This window comes from Dipodomys merriami, unplaced genomic scaffold (assembly GCF_024711535.1).
Source record: "Dipodomys merriami isolate MVZ:Mamm:240054 unplaced genomic scaffold, mDipMer1.0.p SCAF_16, whole genome shotgun sequence".
Lineage (NCBI taxonomy): Eukaryota > Metazoa > Chordata > Mammalia > Rodentia > Heteromyidae > Dipodomys > Dipodomys merriami.
The window spans coordinates 21211852-21231557 of NW_027202937.1; the positions used below are offsets into that span (position 1 = coordinate 21211852).

The 19706-nt window shown below is 41.4% G+C and overlaps 1 protein-coding gene across 2 annotated transcripts; it reads right to left on the reverse strand.

Moving 5' to 3' along the window:
- Positions 1 to 6289: 6289 nt before the first annotated feature.
- On the reverse strand, positions 6290 to 19138 carry Rbm24 (RNA binding motif protein 24). Of its 2 annotated transcripts, none has more exons than XM_070024514.1 (4): positions 18749 to 19138; positions 17428 to 17551; positions 15808 to 15862; positions 6290 to 8474 (listed from the first exon to the last, which is right to left on the reverse strand). In XM_070024514.1, the coding sequence occupies exons 2-4, from the start codon at positions 17543 to 17545 to the stop codon at positions 8111 to 8113; spliced, it is 537 nt and encodes a 178-aa protein (XP_069880615.1). In that variant the 5' UTR covers positions 17546 to 17551; positions 18749 to 19138; the 3' UTR covers positions 6290 to 8110. The 2 variants fall into 2 exon arrangements, with proteins under 2 accessions (XP_069880615.1, XP_069880614.1); XM_070024513.1 differs by having other exon boundaries at positions 18726 to 18975.
- Between the last annotated feature and the right edge of the window lie 568 nt (positions 19139 to 19706).

Consider the following 19706-nt stretch of genomic DNA (forward strand, 5'->3'; position numbering starts at 1 on the left):
CTAAACCTGCTAGAGATACCATAATTGTCTCTTTCTAAAAGCTTTGAGTTACAATGAATATACTCCATTTAAGAAATGTCTAAACTTTTACACACATAGTTCAAGAAGTCAGCTGTTAACTAAAAATAGAACTGCCATATGATTCAGAGATGGCAACTTCTGAGTATATAGCATAGAAAATAAAATCAGTATGCCAAAGAGACATTTATACCTTCACCCTTGCTGGAATACTACCATACTTAGCAAAGATCCGGGATCAGTTGCAGTATCCATCAAAAGAGAAACAGATAAAGAAAATAGAGTATATATGCACAATAAAATACAACTCAGCCTTTAAAAAGGATACGTTTCTGTCATTTTTGACAACATGAATGAATCTAGAGAACTATGCTAAGTGAAAAACTCCAGACTCAGAAAGACAAATGATCTCATTTATGTGTGACATATAAACAAAAATGTCCAAGTCAGATGAATAGTGAATAGAGGAATGGCATTATACGTGTGTTTGTGTGTGTGTGTGTGTGTGTGTGTGTGTGTGTGTGTGTGTGTGTGTGTGTGTGTGTGTGTGTGTGTGTGTAGTGGTAGGCAAGAAAAAGACAAGTGTAAGGTGGAAGGGTGTGAAGTTTCATTTAGAGAGAAGAAATAAATTCTGATAATCTATTTATAATATATTAGACTTCTAAATTGCTGAAAGAATGGATTGTAAGTGTTCTCACTCTAAAGAAATCCTAAGTATTTGAGGTAACATTTAATTGGGCAACTGACTAGCCATTCCAAAGTATATGCAGATCAAAACATCAGCTTGTAGTGCATAAATACATACAATCATTACTTATCAACCAGGAACAAAGACATTCAAAGAACTCAGCCATTATTCTAAATGACTTTAATTAAAAGACAGAAGGAAACGGTGCATCTAATGACTATGTCTTCAATGACATCCCTGAAGTTCTCAACAGATCAAGTGTCCTGACTTCAGCATGTACCCAAGTAACCCTGACTTCAGCCTCCCTCCAAGCCTCCATAGCCATAGCCTCTTCTGTGACCTAGCCCATATGATCCGGCTCCATCTCATGACCTCTCTCTTGCCCATTTGTTTTTTTGGTATGGGTCCTAGGGTTTGAACTCAGGGCCTAGGCTCCTGAGCTCCAGGTAGGTGCTCTAACACTTGCTCCACATCTCTACCTCCTGCATTTTGGAGATAAGTGTCCTATGGACTTTCTTGTCTGGGCTGTCTTTGAACCACAATCTTCAGATCTCAGCCTCCTGAGTAGCTAGGATTTCAGGTGTGAGCCATTGGTGCATGGGTTCCCTCGTCTACTTTCAGGAAATGCCTTTTGACTTTAGCTACCTCTTTCTTCACCATTTTCTTTTACACCTTTTTCATACTCTCTTTTCCTTTTCCCGAATCTCACAATGTACATAAGCAAAAGCAGAAGGGAAAAGGAACACTCAGGATTCCCCAGCACCATCTTCTGCATCTTTTGGTCTCACCAGAGGTATCAGCAAGGATAGGTGGCAGAGTCAGGGGAATCTAAACTAAACAAGCTCCCACCTGGTTGAGAGTGTCAGATAAACATTAAAAAAAAATAGAGCTAAAGCACAACTTTCTACTTGGCAAAAATAATGTTTTGTATTTAAAACTCATTTTGGAGGTCAGTTGCAGATATTTATCCTTTTGTGAATGTATTACTGGTGCTATTAAATGCAAAAAACCAATAATGGTATGCACCCAATCTGTGTGGAAATGTAATTGGGATTACTTCTAGTGGTGGCAGGATGGCAAACAATGTATGCACTTGAGTCCTTATAAAATATATTAGTTATATAAATTAGTAAGTACATAAATACTAGTAATTTGTAAATAACTAGATTAAATAATAGATTAGTGGTGACATTTAAAAAAGTAGTCAACTGGGAACAAGTGTGGTGTACCAAACCTGTAATCCCAGCTAATTGGGAAGCTTGCAATTTGAGGTCAGCCTGGACCAAAATTTTATGAAATTTGTGGAGGGGAAGGGAAAAAACAAGTCGTTTAAATAGGGATACAGGTGGATCCATTGCAACAATGAGATGTACAAGTCGTTATGTGGAAAAACGAACTTTACAAGTTTGGTGGGAGGGGGAGGAGGGTTGGGGGGGGATGGGCAGGGATAAGGGGAAACAAAGGAGGAGGCTACAATACTTGATAAGAAATGTACTCATTATCTTGCCTATGTAATTGTAACCCTTCTGTACAGTATTTTCACAATAAAACTTAAAATTAAAATTAAAATTTTTATGGGACCCTATTTCAACCAATTAAAAGCTGAGCAGGATGGTATATGCTTATCATCCTAGCTATACAGGAGATATAAATAAGACCATCTCCAGGCAACTCAGGCAAAAAGTGAGTCTGTTTGAAAACTAATGAAAGCCAAAAGGGCTGAGAGCACAGCTCAAGTTGTAGAGTTCTCTACCTGGCAAGCACAAGGCCCTCCGTTCAAGCTCCAGCACCTTAAAAAAAAGGCAATTGTCTTTCAGAAGACTATTAAAGACATTATAGACTTGACTGTATTTAGACAGATCTAATTTATAACAAAGTTTAATTGTATGCTATTTTTTCTTTAAAATTCTAGTAATTCATATATATATGTATATGTCTTTTCTTTCTTATTATGATGTACAACTGGGATTTTTAAACTTGAACTTTGCAACAGATACATAAAAATGCACAACATCAGTAATTATCAGGGCAAAGCAGATCAAACCACAAGTAGACACCACTTCTCAGTGAGAAGAGCTGTCACAAAAGTAAAAAGCTAGTACTGGACATAGAAATGGGAACTCTTAGGGCTTGGAAGGTGGCTCAGTGGTAGAGCACTTGCCTTGCATGCCTGAGGCCCTGGGTTCGATTCCTTAGCACCACATAAGCAAAAAGAAAAAAGCTGGAAGTGGCACTGTAGCTCAAGTGGTAGAGTGCTAGCCTTGAGCTGAAGAGCTAAGGGACAGCACTCAAGCCCAGAGTTCAGGCTCCACGACCGGACCCCCCCCCCCCGCAAAAAAAGAAAGAAATGGGAACTCTTACACATCTTTGGTGGGGTGTGAGTTACTACAGTCATTAAGGGCAAGTTAAAACTAGAACTGCCATATGACTCGCAATCAATCTGTGGGTATGCCAAAGGAAACTAAAAGTATCTGCCAAAGAGATATCTGCCCTTTGTGTTTATAGCCAGGATACAGAATCAACAGATGAATGGGTTCTTTTAATCTTAAAGAAGTAAAGGGTAGCATGGTATAAAGACAGGAGTAAAGGTAGAAGTGAGAAAATAGTGAGCAGGAAAGGATAGGAAGGGAGAGACTGATCAATGGGTACAAAGTTAATGATTACACAAGAGGAATATGTTCTTCTGATGTTCTGTTGCACAAGGGAGCGACTTTGGTTAAAAAATAATGCACTGTACGCCTCAAAATAGCCAGAAGAGAGGATTTTGAACATTTTCATTACAAAGATATGATACTTATTTGAGATGATGAATATACTAACAACACTGAATTGGTCATTACACCACAATACACACAACTGGACATAATACTCTATCCTTTATATGTATATGAATATTACATCAAAACAGTTCATATACAGAACTTACATCTAAATTATAAACATGTACAAAAACACAGACAGGGTTATATGCATATACAATTCAAAGAACTGGACTAAAGTATGGTATAGTCAGGAATGGTTTCCAATAGTGTAACTCCTTTGAATAACTAAGTTACAATTGGTCAAAATGAATACCAGAACATGCTTTGTCTTGGGGGTGGGGAATGAGGTCAAGGAGACGAATGGAGAAAGGGAATTCAGTCATATTCAATGCACAAAGGTGAAAATGGAACCACGTAACTGGAGGAAAGGGATAGGGTTGGAAGAGATGGGAGAGAATGAGGAAAGGCGTGATATTAACCAAGATCCATTTTACATATAAAATGATTTGTAGAATTGAGACCCCTTTGTACAACTGCTTTAAAAAGTAATAAAAAATAATGAACTTTTAAAGCTTGAAATTTAAACAACTCAGCTAAGCTCACAACCGGACTTAACAAAATTCAACTGAGAACAAATACCCCAAATGAAATCTTCTCTGTACAAAGTGCTTAAGCCAAACAAAGCTAGGATTTCCATGGAAACAGTCTAGATTCCTTGAAAGAAAGGACAGGACAAAAGTAAGCATGAAAATGCATTTTTTTTTGTTCTTCCTCACCTCTGGCCCTCCAAACCTCAGGCTGTCATCTTAATGAATGCTTTCAAGTCTCAGCAGGAATTAAGAAAAATATTTGACAGGAGTGAGGGAAGGACTAAATATAGTGCCTGTGCGAGATAAATGTATTCCATAATCTTTTCTTCTAGTCTACTTCTTCTTCCTCCGGCTGGGAAACCTCTCCATCCTTCAATGTTGCTTTTCATACTGTTATTACTGCCCAGCAAGTTTACCTATTAGGAATTTGGGATAGAACAAATGTAAATTATTATGAAATGCAAAATGTATCCGGTTTAGAAAAGTCATCTAATGACATAATTGAAGTCAATTACCAAATTGTTATCCTTTGTGTTATCTCAGAATAATAATTACCCTTTATTCAATACTTTAGAATTTCTGACATGTTCCCCTATCAATTAATGTTGTTGTCTTGGTTCATTTTCTGTTGCTCAGAGCATAATTGCACAAAGTAAGTTGAAGTGTTTTGGTTTTGTCATGCTGGAACCTGGGGTCTTGGGCATACTGGGCAAGTGCTCTATTACTGAGCTATAATCTCACCCCCAGGCTAATAAGTTATAAAGATAAGAGGTTATCTGGGCTCATGGTTCTTGTCCGATGTTGAGGAGTTGCAGTTGGTGACAGTCTTCCTGTAGGCAGGGTGTCAGTTTGTGGGACTCTACAAGTCCCAATAGCCTATCAGATCAATAAAGATCAATCCATGTCATGATCATTCTTCTCTTGATTATTTTAAAACTCTTTTCCTTTTTAAGTTTGTGCTCTACTAAACAATAATCTTGCTCATTCTCTATAACTGCTGATACTGTTATAATAACACATTCAGAAATACACCTCTTCCCCCTCCCCAAATGTAAAACCTGGGTAGGTGAAATTTTGGCTTTCTCGAGACCATGATTATTTTTGACAAGCTTTTCCCAGAACTATCTCTCCTATTTTTTAATCAAAAATCAAATACTGCTTCATTTCAAGTTCAGCAATGGATGGATTGTTGAAGACTAAAGTGACTTTCCATATAGTTGACAAATTAAAACATGTCTTTTGGAATAAAATAGTCAATGGTGCATTGACTGAAACAAGTAGCTTAGAAATTGTTTTCCTGCTCCTAGATAATATCTTGGTGGTGCAATACTATCTCTCCCTAGAGATAAGCTGGCATCTTATGTATCCTTGCAAAATTAAAAACAATTGAGGTTTGTAATCATGATGACTTTAAATGGGATGACAGTTATCAAGAAGTATGATATGGAATCTGCTAACACACTTTTCTGTTGTTTACAATTGCTGAAAACTAATCTAATGCAAGAGAAGATCATGGGTCTAGAAAAGAAGAGGACCAAGAGGCCAATGAAGAATTTACTCTCTAGTTACCAGAACATGCACACACATGCACTATAACAGTCATTCAATATGACCGCTGTTCTCTAGAAATGCAAACATATAGCTTACTAGATATTATGTCACTGTGTAAAGAAATTATAAACTCAAAGACATTGCAATAAGTGACTTCCTCTTTTGTTAGCTGTCATTCTAGGACATTAAAATAATGGCTACTCCATACTTACTACCTTATTTAGCTCTGTGGCAGATAGTTGACATACCTTATTTCGCTTAATATTTAAATGACCATATGAGAGTGGTATCATGAGTGAGAAATCCATTTTTAAAAACCCAACCTCACAAGAAGGGTATTTATCCAAAGCAGCTTGCTCCGCGTCCACTGTTAAAACTTCGTAGAGTCAAGCCACATCACCAACCCTCAGTTTACCTGAGCCCAGTACCAGCTGCAGATCCAGCTTCTAACTGGCCTGTCTCCTTACAACTTACTTCTTCTAAACAGCTAATCCATTTTCCTTTAGAATTCATTCTTCGGGGAGTACTTACATCACTTGGTAAGTAAAAGGGGTAGCTCTTTGGTAAAGTTTACTTTGAAAGTACAGCAACAGGGCATCTGGAGAATTTCATGCTCACTGAAAAAGTTGCACACACAGCCATTTATCTTGACGATGGAATTAGAAACAAGCAAGGCAACAGAAGTTTTTAAAAATTATATTTAATACAAGTGAATAGATTAGAAGATCTGAAATGTTATAAAGCCATATACACAATGAATAAATAATTTGCACAGGAGAGTCATGTCTACATTACATAACACTGTCTAGTATGGGAATACTTAAATCCAGTGATAATGGAGAAAAGTCCATAAAAATGCTAACCTGTCTTCCCTTGTATGAAATTGTTCAAGTATAAAAATCCAATACAGTGTAAAATAGTATTCAATTTAGTTTAAGAATAAAAATTGCAAGTATTGCAGTTTCAGAAGAAAAATGTAAAGCAGCATTTTGAGACTACATAAACTACATAAGGATAGTGTGGAAGCAATGATTTGCTGGTAGATGAGGTCTATAGGAAGAAAAAAAAACCAGAGAAGGAAGCATGAAACTAGCCATGTAGCTTGCTTTTTAAAAAAAAAATCTCAACTAAAATCAACTAAAATGTGTTAATGTAAGAGTACTCTTATACAGTGCACATATGAATTTAAATAAATCCAAGTCAACATCTTTAGTTGAATAGGTTAATATTTAATATGCTACATCTAGACCTACTAAATAATTTATGCCATGAGATGAATACATAATTTTACAGTGTCACATCTAAAGTTCCTTGCTTTAGAGTGCAGCATAGTAAAACTTAAAAATAAATATCTTAAATAGCATTACTATTAAGGCACAGTATAAACCACATCATCATTAACCGTTGAAGAATTGTAATATCAATGACCTCGCTGACTCAGATTACTGTATTCACTAATAAATAGTTTTTAAATAGGACTCTGAAATAGATACTAAAAAGTGTAAAATTATTTAAAAAGAGAGGGGAGGGGAAAATAAATGTCCTTAAGACATATAGTGCCTGCAAACTTGCCTGCCTTTATTCCTAAACTCCAAGTCCAGACAATAAATAGAAAGAGAAGGCTGTTGGAGTAAATGCTTGATCCTGTTTAGGGATCAGAATTGCTGACACCAGCAGATACAAGTTTCCCAAAATTGAAACAGGATGGGGAGAGGGATTAGAATGTGACAAGCTCATCAAACAAGCACAAGTGATGTGTTCTTTCCAGAACTGGGTGTGTTACTGATTGTCTGCCCAGCTGCTGCACCGTGAATTCCACACCACTTGTTCCCCAGTCCCATTCATCCAGGGGACAGATGAGAAAATAGCTTTGGTGCCTGTCCACCATTGTACCCACCGCCACGCTCCTAGCTTGATTGTTCGGTGCCCATAGTTGAGATAGTATAAACACTACCTTCTTCCTTGAAAAAGTAGGCCGTAGTGACTGCTAAAAATAATGATCAGCACTTTAGCCTCTTTGTTTTTCTAAAATAACACAAATAAAAAAAAACACAACTTTTAAACATAATTCAAGCTACATATTGCTCACTCTGTATTCCCTGGTTCAACTAGATTCAAATAGCATTTTCTAACTTGGAAAAGGCAGTTTGCTTCCCTGATACTATAAAAAAGACCCAAATAAAAATCCGGTTACAAAAGTGAAGTGTCAACCATGCTCCATGTCACCTTCTCATCGGCTGGTTACCCAGGCTCTTGGGGATTGATTTCCAAAACTGCGCCTGCCCAAATCTCAGCTTCTCACCTGTGGCCTCATCTAGGTCACTACCAGGAGTATTAAAAAAGAAAAAAAAAATAAGAAGAATTCTGTTTCAACAATAGCATTGCTTTTTTTTTTTTTAAAGCTGTTAATAAGTCAATGTTAACTCTCTCATGAACTACTAAAACTTGGGAAATTGGAAGGGAAAAGAGGAAACGATTCAACTTTGATCAGATGGCTGGGTCTATTGCATCCGGTCTGTTTGCAGCTGCTGAGGTTGATACTGGCCAAATGCAGCTGCGGCAGCAGCCGCAGCAGCTGCGGCAGCTGCCGTCCCAGGGGCAGCGGCGGTGATGGGCTGCTGGACAGCATAGCCATAGCCCCCAGCGGTGACATATCCAGCAGCAGCAGGGGAGGCTGCATAGGGGTACTGGTCATAGGCAGCGGCTGCAGCAGCAGCAGCAGCTGCAGCTGAGTACTGAGCATACGCGGCTCCCGTGTAATCGATGTAGGGTGTGGTGGAGGCCGCAGCTGCGGTTGGCTGAACGTGTGGAATCACCACTCCAGGCTGCACGAAAGCCTGTGGGTAGACATAGTGGGCAGGTATCCTGTAGAGAAAAGGGAAATCAAGTCAGGCCGCAGTCCCTTCCTTAGGGGGGAAATAGTGTTTGTTGTTCAGAGATGAGACAAACTCAAAATTTAGTGGTTATTATGAGCATAGGGTTGCCACAATATCTACTTGCTAGTGGTTCATTCAAAGTCCTCTGGCAGTAGCCACAGTTTATGGAACACCCCCCAGAAGAATTCAGTAACCAAAATAACAAGAAGGCCTCCCTGTTAGAATTTTCACTGGGGAGTATTTAGAACCATGAAGTCTCATTCACAAAGAAGTTTGGGAAATAAATCAAAGTTCATAAGGGCTGGGCAAGTAAGAAGTTTAACATGGTTTGATTAAGACTTTAGAAACTCTGGTTAAGAGTTTCTGGAAGACAAAGCAAATAGGGGGGAAAAAAATCCATCTCCCTGAACAACAGGACTCGGAATTGAATCTTTGAGCATTCTGTTCTTTGGGAGCGATGGTCTGTTTGTGAAAACTGAAATCAATTTCCACCCAAGTCTGCAGGTTTATTATCATGGCAACCCTACTTAGAATTGCTAGGCAGACTCAGCACACATTAATCTCTCTGCAACCTCAGTCACCCTTATTAAAAAAATAACAATTAAAAAAAAGGAAGCAGGCGACAAAATAAAGAAAAAAGTTTAAGAGTTCACAAGTGTGGTAAACACAGCACAGTCAACACTCCTCAAACGAACTGTGGTGCAGCTGGCTCTCTGTCACAGAGGCTCTTGTGGAAAGCTATAGGTCTGCTATTCACATTCATGGCAGTGAGTCCCAAAGAGATTGTGCACACACTTTCTTTTTTTCTTTTATCTTTCCAGAAAAATCCATAAGGACACAACGGTCAATCAAACCTGTTGGACACCTGAGGCAACTGAGGGTCAGCCAGCTTGTTTATCTCTACACAAGACAGACAGAAGGTGGATCGGAAGGTTGGTGGAAAAGGAAGGAACAGGGAAATACAACTAAATATTTCCAAACTTAACAGAAACTTAAAAGGTGTACATTATAGAGACACATTTATTCTGCTTATCAACTAACTCTTTGTTTCTCCTCCAAATCAATAGAAACAGATTTAATGTACCATATTGGTTTTAAATCTACCCTATTGGTGAATATTTTGTACAGGTCAATTATACAATTATGGATTATCCTGAAAAAAAGGTTATAAAAAGTGAGAAAAATCAAAATATTAAAAAAAATCATACATTCACAGATCACAGACAAGAAGACTCTAAGGATCTTACTTAAAAGTTAATTTGATTTTTTTTAAAAAAACATGAGAGCTGTGTAAAAACATCCCATGCATGTCAATGTTCTTGTGATTTGTTAATGCACACTGGTAAAACACTGTCAAATATCTGATTTTTTTTTAAATCTGGGCACCAGTGGCTCATGTCTGGAATCCTAGCTATAATCCTTGCTACTCAGGAAGACTGAGATCTGAGGATCACAGTTTGAAGCCAACCTGAGCAAAAACATCCATGAGACTCTTATCTCTAGTTAATCACCAAAAAGCCAGCAGTGGATATGTAGTTCAAGTGGTAGAGCATCAGCTTTGAGTTAAAAAAAAAAAAAAGCGAAGGGATAGCACCCAGGTTCTGAGTTCAAACTCCAGAACCAGTACACACACACACACAAACACACACGCACACACAACTGCCATCAGAACTCTCTGTCTCTCTAAAATAATGACCTTGAAATGCTCTTAGGTTGTCCACAAATCCAGATTCCAAAAAATACAAGCACATATAACAAATTTCATATTTAAAGAACCCCAAATAAGACAACACATTTAGATATTCTCTCCCCCCCAAAAAACCCCAATCCCCCAAATCCACTAACCCACAGATTTTGCTTTGCCTTTTCAGAATTTAACTGAAAGCACACATTAATGAACATCATGGAAAAGATAAATTTATCAGAGAGGGTAGTGAACTTTGACCCCAGTGATAAAAATACATCCCAGTTATACTAGAATTATAGATCTTTCCCAGTGCCAGCAGAAACAACTTCATCAAGTGTTTCTGAGGACACTCGAGATGTTCTTAACGGCTTGTCAAAAACCAGGCGCCTGCTCACGCACATACTCAGAACATTGCTGTAGATCAGGTGACCAGCTCACTCTCAGTGACAGGTGTGGCTTTATGAAACACTGTCCCTGGAGCCTCCCTACCCACAATGTGCAGACACAGCTAAGACAGACTCCTTTCATGCCAGTTTACAGGAGGTGATGGACAGCAGAGGCTGTGGCTGGGCTATTTTTGATCCTGTCATGCGACAAGGGTTTCCAGCGGGTAAAATGTCTTTATAAGGCCAAAGTAAAACATCTATCAGCTGCAAAGGCCAGCCAGCATGAACCTCACTGATACTAAAACATTAACCCCTTATACTCACAGAGTTCTGAAGACAACACTGTGATGGCTAGGCTGGCGTCTCTGAATACAAGAGTGAGCTGAACGTAAGTTTAAGAAAAAAGATCAAATGTGTGCTATGAGTGCATGTGTGCCTGCATATGTGTGTGTGAACAGAATACAATAAATATTGCAAGAGTTGCCTAAATAATTCTTATCTCTGCATTTACTTTACAATAAGGAATAACTCTGGCTTGATAAAGCCATCCCATACGAACATACATTTTTTTTTCTGGAAGTTCAGAATCCTACATGAAGTCGGACAAGGGTGAGTAAGACATCTGTCAAGTAAATGAAATCCTAGGGTGCTTTAAGGCTAGGGAGATTGGCAAGCCCAAAGAAGCAAGCCCAGTTCCAGAAGGAAGGCAGAATCTGACTAACCAGTAACATGGTATTTATGAAACAATTCCTGAGTTCCAGTTCGAATAATATCTACAAAACTCAGAAAGTGGATTTAGAGAACCTTCCCTTGCCTAGATTTCTACCAATGTCTGTTCCTTCCATGCACCACAGGAAGGAAGCACACACCTCACAGTTAGAAAAGCTCAATAGCCAAGCATATACTTTGGGTAAATTTTAAAGAAAATAGACTACATTTTCCCTTTTTTTCCTTCTTTTCTGGCATCTGTGATATCTCTCTGTGTAGACCAGGCTGGTCTTGAACACATAAACCTTTTGCTCCAGCCTCCCAAGTACTAGAGTTACAAGTGTGTGTTACTAGGATCAGTTATTGTGTTAGCTTTTGTGTCAACACACTAATTGGCTTCCTCTTCCAACCTGCAGCACACACTGGATGACCCAAGTCTTTAAACTTTCTTTTTTTTTCTTTTTTGTCAGTTGTGGGGCTTGAACTCTGGGCCTGGGTGCTATCCCTCAGCTCTTCAGCTCAAGGCTAGCACTCTACTACTTGAGCCATAGCGCCACTTCTGGTTTTCTGGTAGTTTATTGGAGATAAGAGTCTCACAGACGTTCATGTCCCAGCTGGCTTTGAACCGAGATCCTCAGATCTCAGCCTCCTGAGATACCGGCGCCCAGCTGTTCCTCTTAAACTTTACCATGCTAGGCTTTTCATGCATCTGGCTCTAATAGACCTTTCCAGTATTTTCTTTCTGCCTTTCCTTACACCCAGGTTTCCCAGATCCTTAATGTTTCCTGGATCTTCCACATTTCCCCAGATTCTTACCTTTGCTCATGCCATCTATTCATCTCTCACATGGGATGCCAGTCCTCACTCCATCTCCACCTGTTGAAATCCAAATCCCATCCACCCTAGCTCTGAGTTGCTATACATTCAACAAATTTGTATATGAGAAGAGCCTACAATGATGACTAAAGCAGCAGCTCAGTAAAATAGTTCCTTCTCATTACCCTCCTTTAAAATCCAGGCCAGGCCAGTTGGTGGTGGCTCATGCCCCTAATCCTAGCTACTTAGAAGGCTGAGATCTGAAGCTAGCAGTTCTAAGCCAGCCTGGGCAAGAAAGTCCATGAGACTCTTATCTCCAATTAACCACTAAAACCCTGGAAATGGAGCTATGGTTCAAGTGGGAGAGCACTAGCTTTGAGCACAAAAGCTCAGGGACAGCACTGAGGCCCTGAGGTTCAAGCCTCAGGCCCAGAGCAACAGCAACAACAACAAAAAATCTAAGCCAATTTCTCCTTTCATGAAGACTTCCTGGACCCCACTGACAGGAGTCTGCTTGTCTGAGGCCATGTGGACAACTCCTTTCCCAGCATTTACCTTCTTAAAAAAAAAACAAAACACCCCAAACTAGATTATATGGGAGAGCAATGTCTTTTAGGAGTATGGCTTGGCAGTTAGGAAGAGCACAGCTTCTAAGCTCAGGTAGAGCATGACTCTGAATCCAGAATCAGATTCTAACACTTACCAGTTCCTTGATGGGGGAGGAGAGGGGAGGAAGTTAATGAACCTCCCTGCATCTTAGTTTTTCAGCTAACTCAAAGAATATTAGCAGTGCCTTTGTTAAATGCCTACTATGAGACTCAAATTATATAATGTGTAAGTCTCTTATTAGTACCATGCATATCTATAAATGTTAATAGTTCATTCTGCCCCCTCACCCCCACCCTGTGGACAGAATAAATACTTAGCACAAGGTTATTCCAGCATGAAACCGAGAACTGAAATGTGTATAAGTAAATGATAGTTCATCTGATTTAAAGCGGCCTAGAAATTCCCACTCAGAGATCAGCTAACTCTCCTTTCCAAAGTTTCAATAAGAAATGCTCCTTTCAAATAAACTAATTAGAATAGTAGATTCCTCTACATCTATCTACTGTGTTAAATCACTAACTGTCCAGCCTGTATTTTGTCTTTAAAAACCTAGAGTAATTGGGACCCATGTAAGGATCACATAAAAATAATGGTTTAGTCATTAGAATTTCCAACAAGCCAAGTAAAATAAAAATCCTAAAGCTTTTCCCCCACCTAAAATAAGAACATGTGTCATTCAAATAGAATTAGGATGACCACGGGTGATTTGTTGGTAGAGACTTAGAATTAGATCAGTGTTGAGAGCTGTTTTTAAAAGAGAGAGAGAAAGCTTACTTGGTGTAGCTGGAATGCTATTTCTCATAAGAATCCCAACCTTAAACAATTAATAATCACCAGTAATAATCACCATTCTTTATAAAGACAATTAATATTCGAAGAGATTTAAAAAAACCAAAGGTTATAGCAAAACATGCTTGATTTATTCAATGTTATCTTGTTGGTTCTAACTTTTTTCATGTTGCTTTCTTTCTCAAGGACCAGTAAGAACAATCACAAACAGCCACATGTCTATACTTAGCTCTCAAGAGCACTCTGGCTTCTCCATGTACCAAGGCTTTTCTCCTCTGTGTCTTTGTTTAAGTTCACCCCGCTCTGAACCCTTCAGTCATCCCCAATCTTCTCTGAACCTGACTGAGATGTACCCACTCTTCCACCCCCTGCCAAAAGTCTGGTTCAATTCTTCTAATCCATCCATTCCTCTGCTATTCTGAACTTCTTTTGTACCTAAGATAATAGCAAGTTATTTAGCAAGGAGTAATTCTTGGCTGGTTTGCATTCTTCTTGCTTTTCCTAAAATGAATGTATAATTCCCTTCATTTATACAGTGATAAAATAAACATACACACGCATACACACACACCTGTTGAGTGATTTGGTTTTTATAGAAATTTCAAGGGGAAGCCTATGAGTTCTTCAAAAGTATGTTTTCTCTCTCAATTCCTCCTTCTTCAGATAAACTAGACCAGGGAAGTACCCAGAGACAGACTCACAGACCCATATCTTGTTAGACACAGGCTTGTTTGTTTGTTTGTAAGATCTTTGTTACATAGCTATGTATATGTGACAGAAGACCTTTCTGAATAAAAAAAAAGACAGTAACAAAAGTTGAGCTATAAGATGGGTTAAAGAAACAAGAAATATTGAAGTTTTCATGGAAAATGTAACGACTCAAGTCAAATTACTATGACTACTACTACTACTAGTACTACTATGTGGCCTGCTCTGAAAGACAAAAGGTAGACATCTCTCTATGTAGATTCCAGCTTTCCAAATTAAATATGTAGATATTTAGATCCTAAGCTATTGAGGAAATTAGTGCTGATGGTAAAAAGTCTCTGGCCAACTAAAACATTAAAAAAACTTAACTCTCTGGCAACAGAGATACAAGAACATAAATCAGGAAGATGACAGCCAAAGCAGACTGTAGTAGCTAGGAGAAAAGTAAGCAGTGACCTCCCACCCATATCAGGTCTAAAGGGAAGGGCAATTAGGAGCCTCAGAAAGGGCAAGCTGGTAATGACAGGATCCAGAGATGACACAAATCTGAGTAGACTTTTCCCCTGTTAGGTCTGGAAAGTAGAAATTAGTGCTATGCTACTCAAAACAAAACCACAAGAAAAAAATTAGGAAAAAGCAATCCGAACTGGCTAGCGTTAATGAAATCTGATGAGAACTGTTGAACCTTTAAATGAGAACACTTCAGGGTGGCTAGATATTGCAAAAGAAAGAAGCCCATTCCCAGAAACCTTCTCGTGAAACAGAAACTTAGGACATGCAAGCAACAAAATCTGTATTCTTACAGAGAGAAATCACACAATTCAGCACTCACTACAAAGATATGGTTAAATGGAAGTCACAGGCTATAGCTTATAAGCAGGAAACAAAACAAAACAAAACAAAAAGGCCCTTTGCTTCCCATGGCAAAGTCAAAAGTCAACACTCCTCAACACCACCACCAAAACCAAACGCAAAGAGCCCCTTCCCCGAGGAAAAGAAAACACTTCCACTACAGCTCTTTTCAATTAAGTGAAAAAGCACACAGTTTAGCTATCAACACCACTTCATTACTGTAATAAATAAAATAAAGCACACGGAGGGCTACTGACTATTGTGAAAAAAAAAATAAAAACAACACCCACATCCATGCATCGTTAATCACCATCTGAGCTTGTGTGTCTGAGTCTACTGGTTACAGAGTTTAATTCCAAACAGAACTATTCCACCTCTTATCATCGTATCCTTCTCATCAGTTAGCTTAACTGTATACGAGCCCTGTCAGGTTAGAAAGAGATAAATAACATTGAGTCAAGTTGAACAGTAGTAACGGTGATGGGACACACGGTCTGATACACAAGTCATACCTGGTATTTTTTTGTTTTGTTTTTGTTAATCATAAGCTCAACATTTGTCTGGTTTGGAGGCTGCATACTTGGTCAGATAACTTGACTCATCTAAAAATATTTATAGTATCAGCATTAAAAAATACACAAACATAAATAATTATGTATAACCAGGAGCATTCTATGATATGTTGATCTTGGCTCCTTATAACAAAGAGAAGGGTTAACAAACAGTAGTCATATTGAAACTTCACAGGGTCTGATGAGTCAACTTACCCGAAAGGTCTTTGTATAAGGGCTGGATGAAGTTGTTGAACACCAAAGGCAAAACCTACCAACAACAATAACAACAACAACAAAATATCACATTCTTCATTTCTGCATGGTGAGGCTTCTCCTATTCCTATGTATAAAGTGCCATCTCCATTTCCGTGGGGAAAAACCCCACATGTTTGTGATACTTTACAGTGTCTAAATGGATTTAAAACTCTTGTAAAGGTTTTCATTGATTCTATTGTGCATGTTTAGATCTTTCCTATTCATATGTATAAAATGCAATCTGACTTTTTTTTCTTTTTAAAACCACCACGTTTTAATATTTTAGAGTTTAGATGTGGATTTAAACTTACTTTTTAGATGTTATCACAAATTCTATATAAAGGTTTCAACAGTCTAAAAAGTGAAAAACTGAAAAATTTTGGCTGAGACACAAAATCACCCCTTAGAAAAACTCACCCAGAGAAAAAAATGTTCTTCAAATGAAATCAAGCACAATAGGAACTGACAATGAAAGTTTCATGTCACATGCTTCCTTACAGTACTGATCCTGATCTTTTAGAAAAGTCTTTGTAATTTGGAACATTTTGAAATGCTCTGAAAGATTAGGGTTCCACAAGTTATAGTATTACAAACATGAAAAACAAGCTTCCATGTTTTGCACAGATATGAACAGCTGAACAGCCTGCTCATGCCTTGCTTTCTTGACAATCTAGTTTCTCATTAAATCCATTTGGATGGAAGTGCTAAAATTTCAGAACTGAACACCTCATGAGTGAACAGTGCCTGATTTAACAGGACATGTACAGTTGCTTGCTCTAGGAAATGGCTCCCTAGTCAACTCTCAATTATTTGTGCCCATGCAAAGGGCAATAGGGTAAATAAATCAACACGGACCAAATGGGGCTCGGCTTTGACAATGAATAGCTACCCAAAGTATTTCTCATCCTCCAGTAAGCATCATCATCATCATCATCATCATCATCATCATCATCATCATCGTCATTATTTTTTACACCTACAACTTGGGTAGTGAACTCCTTCTATTTTCCTTGCTGGTATCCTATGATTTCATGAGAAAGCTGTACCATCCAGAGATTCAGAGATTTCCCTCTGTCTGGTGTTTCTCTCAGGTCAGTGTTTCTGTCAGATTTTGGACATAGGGCAGCTGGTGACCAAAAGAGAGATCACACTAAGCAAGGATGCACATGAGCTGGAGCTGACCACTTTGGCTCATATCATCTACATCATTCACATGTCTGGCTACAAAGTGGCAAGCTAACAATGGGGAAGTCCAGAGTAGATGCCAGAAGCCTATCATCATATAGGTAACCCATGAGTCAAGCCTGATTCTTCTCTGTGCCAGAAACATCCAGACTCCAAGATCTTTTTTTTTTCTTTGTTTTTTTTCCACACAGATACATTTCAAGTCCTGAAAGGAGTATTTACAAGTCTCATTTCACTTTCATGCATTGGTACAATAACCAGTCATTGCTCAAGTTTTACCAAGCAAACCTACAGATTCACAGGGAGCCAATTTCTAGATAAGGGAATCATTCTATCCAGGAGTAGAGGGTTTTGTTGATGGGTGTTGGGGGAGGAGAGAAAGACCGTTCTTACCTGGTTGCATGATCCTTGGTTTTGCTCCCAAGTATGCCAGATTCACATTGGCCTTTCTCCCATCAATGATAGGGTTGGGATCCTTGCAAGCCCTTTCAGCAGCAGCTCGGTCAGCCATGGTGACCTTAGCAACGTACACACACAGACATACATACAAAGCTCTACATTAACCCCTGAAGGAGACCAAGAGTCACACTGGAGGAAGTCATGATAAACTTACTCTTTCTTTTACTTGGGGGAGGGGATGGGTGGGAAGGAGTGGATGGGTCTTGTTTTTTGATCCTCCATTAAAAACAAGCAAGCTGAAGCAAGGAAGAAGGCATAAGGGAACTCTCCACCTCCATCCGAAGTCCTAAGGGGAGCTAGTTGGGCCTAGTAGAGTTTCAGAAGCCTGGATTCTTCAAACTCCTGTACATGGCTCCCTCCAGACCCCAATGGCTCCCCTAGGTCCCTACCGGACATGAGAGGCACTGTTTGTTTGAGAGAAAAGTCCAGTCTGGCATCTGCCCTATACTCTTCCCAACCAGCCCCAAAACACTCCCCAACGATGACAATAGCTAATGTACTCTGGGAGCTCTCCGCTTCCCCCCCCCCCATGGCTGAATTTGCACCCTGAAATCCGCGGGGAAGCTTCGTGTGCCCTTTCCCTTCTCCAAAGAGCCAGATCATTCTCAGTTGAAAGAGCCTGCATGGTACGATTTTAAAAGGTGGGGGTGTCACACGGAGAACCCCAGACCTCACGGGGTGTCTGTCCTCTCCCTCACCCTACCCGGAACACCAGAAGACACACGCATTTTTTTTTTTTTAAACAAAGCAACAGCGTGCCGGACAACCTGCCTCCAACCCCAGAATGCCATCATGCTGGGCCACGGCCCCTCCCTCCCAGCCCTCTGCACCCCCTCCCCCAAATCCAGCCGTAACTGCGAGTCTCTCTACCCCTGCCCGGACAGGCCTGCCACCCAGCATGGCGTGGGGGGGTCCCTTTAGGAACCCCCCCCGGAGATGGGTAGATACCGGCCCTCCTTCCCCAGCTCCACCGAGCGCAAAGTTTCAGTTCAGCTCAGAGCAAAAGGGGGAGACGCTGATCACGCCGCCGGGGCGCGTCACAAGGTTCCAGCCAAACCCCGGACCCCGCGTTTAGTCCTCAGTGAGGGGATCTGGAGGGGGGGGGCAGGCGTCCCCTATCCCTTCCTCCCTCCCTTCCAGCCCCCGTGGTCCTCAGTTTCCCCGCCAGCTCCCTGTGGCTCCTCTCCCAGCCACCCCCCCCCCCCCGCCTCCCCACCATCCATGCAACTTACAAATCCATAGCCCCGCGACTTGCCGGTCTGCCGGTCGGTGATGACCACCGCTTCCTCGATCTCGCCGAAGACCTCGAAGTACTTGCGCAGGCTGGCGTCGGTGGTGTGGTAGGGCAGCCCCCCGACGAAGATCTTGGTGTACGTCGTGTCCTTCTGGGTCGTGTGCATCTTCGCGCCCGCCCCGCGGCTCGGGCTCCGGCTGCGGCTGCGGCTCGGGCAGCGGCTGCGCCTCCTCCTCCGGCTCCGCGTCTCCCGCACCCTTTGGCGGCCGCCGGGGGCCAAGGGCGAGCGCGGGGGCGAGGGCGGCGGCGCGGCGGGGGCGAGCGGCCGGGGGCGGCCGGGGGCGCGGGGCGCGCGGCTGCCGAAGTCGCCCGCAGCCCCGGAGTCTGGACTCGTTCCTCTCCTCCCGCACCCCCTGCCGGTCACGGCACAGATTCTCCGGATCGTCCGTCTGGGTTACGGATCAGGTTCTAGCAAATGTGCCCAGCGGTTTCCACTCTCCCGGTGGGGGAGGTAACCAATAATAATTAATAACAACGACAATAATAATAAATACAAATGCAGATCGCCAGGTCTTCAAGCGAGGAGTGTACGGGCAGAGGTAGATCTCTCTCTCCCTCCGCGGGCCGTGGGTAGGGTCCGAGCGCGGAGGTGGACGCCGGGCGCGCGGCGGGCCCGGGTGCGGGGACTCGCGGCGCGGCTTGGGCTCGGCTCCGTCCCTCCCGCCGCCGGAGCTGGAGGACCAGTGCGGAGGACGGCTCTCCACCTCTCTGTTCCCTTCCCCCGCGGGCCCGGGGGTCGACGCCCGGCTGGGGAGGGGGCGGGCCGGACGCCTGCGATTGGCCGGGACAGCACCTGGGGCGCCCGGCGCCGCCGCCCCCCAGCTGTTGGGAACAGCTGCTTCTCTCCCCGCGCGGCGCGGCGCGGCTCGGCGAGGCGCTGGGGCCACCGGCTGGGGTTGGGCTGGGAACGGCTGCAGGC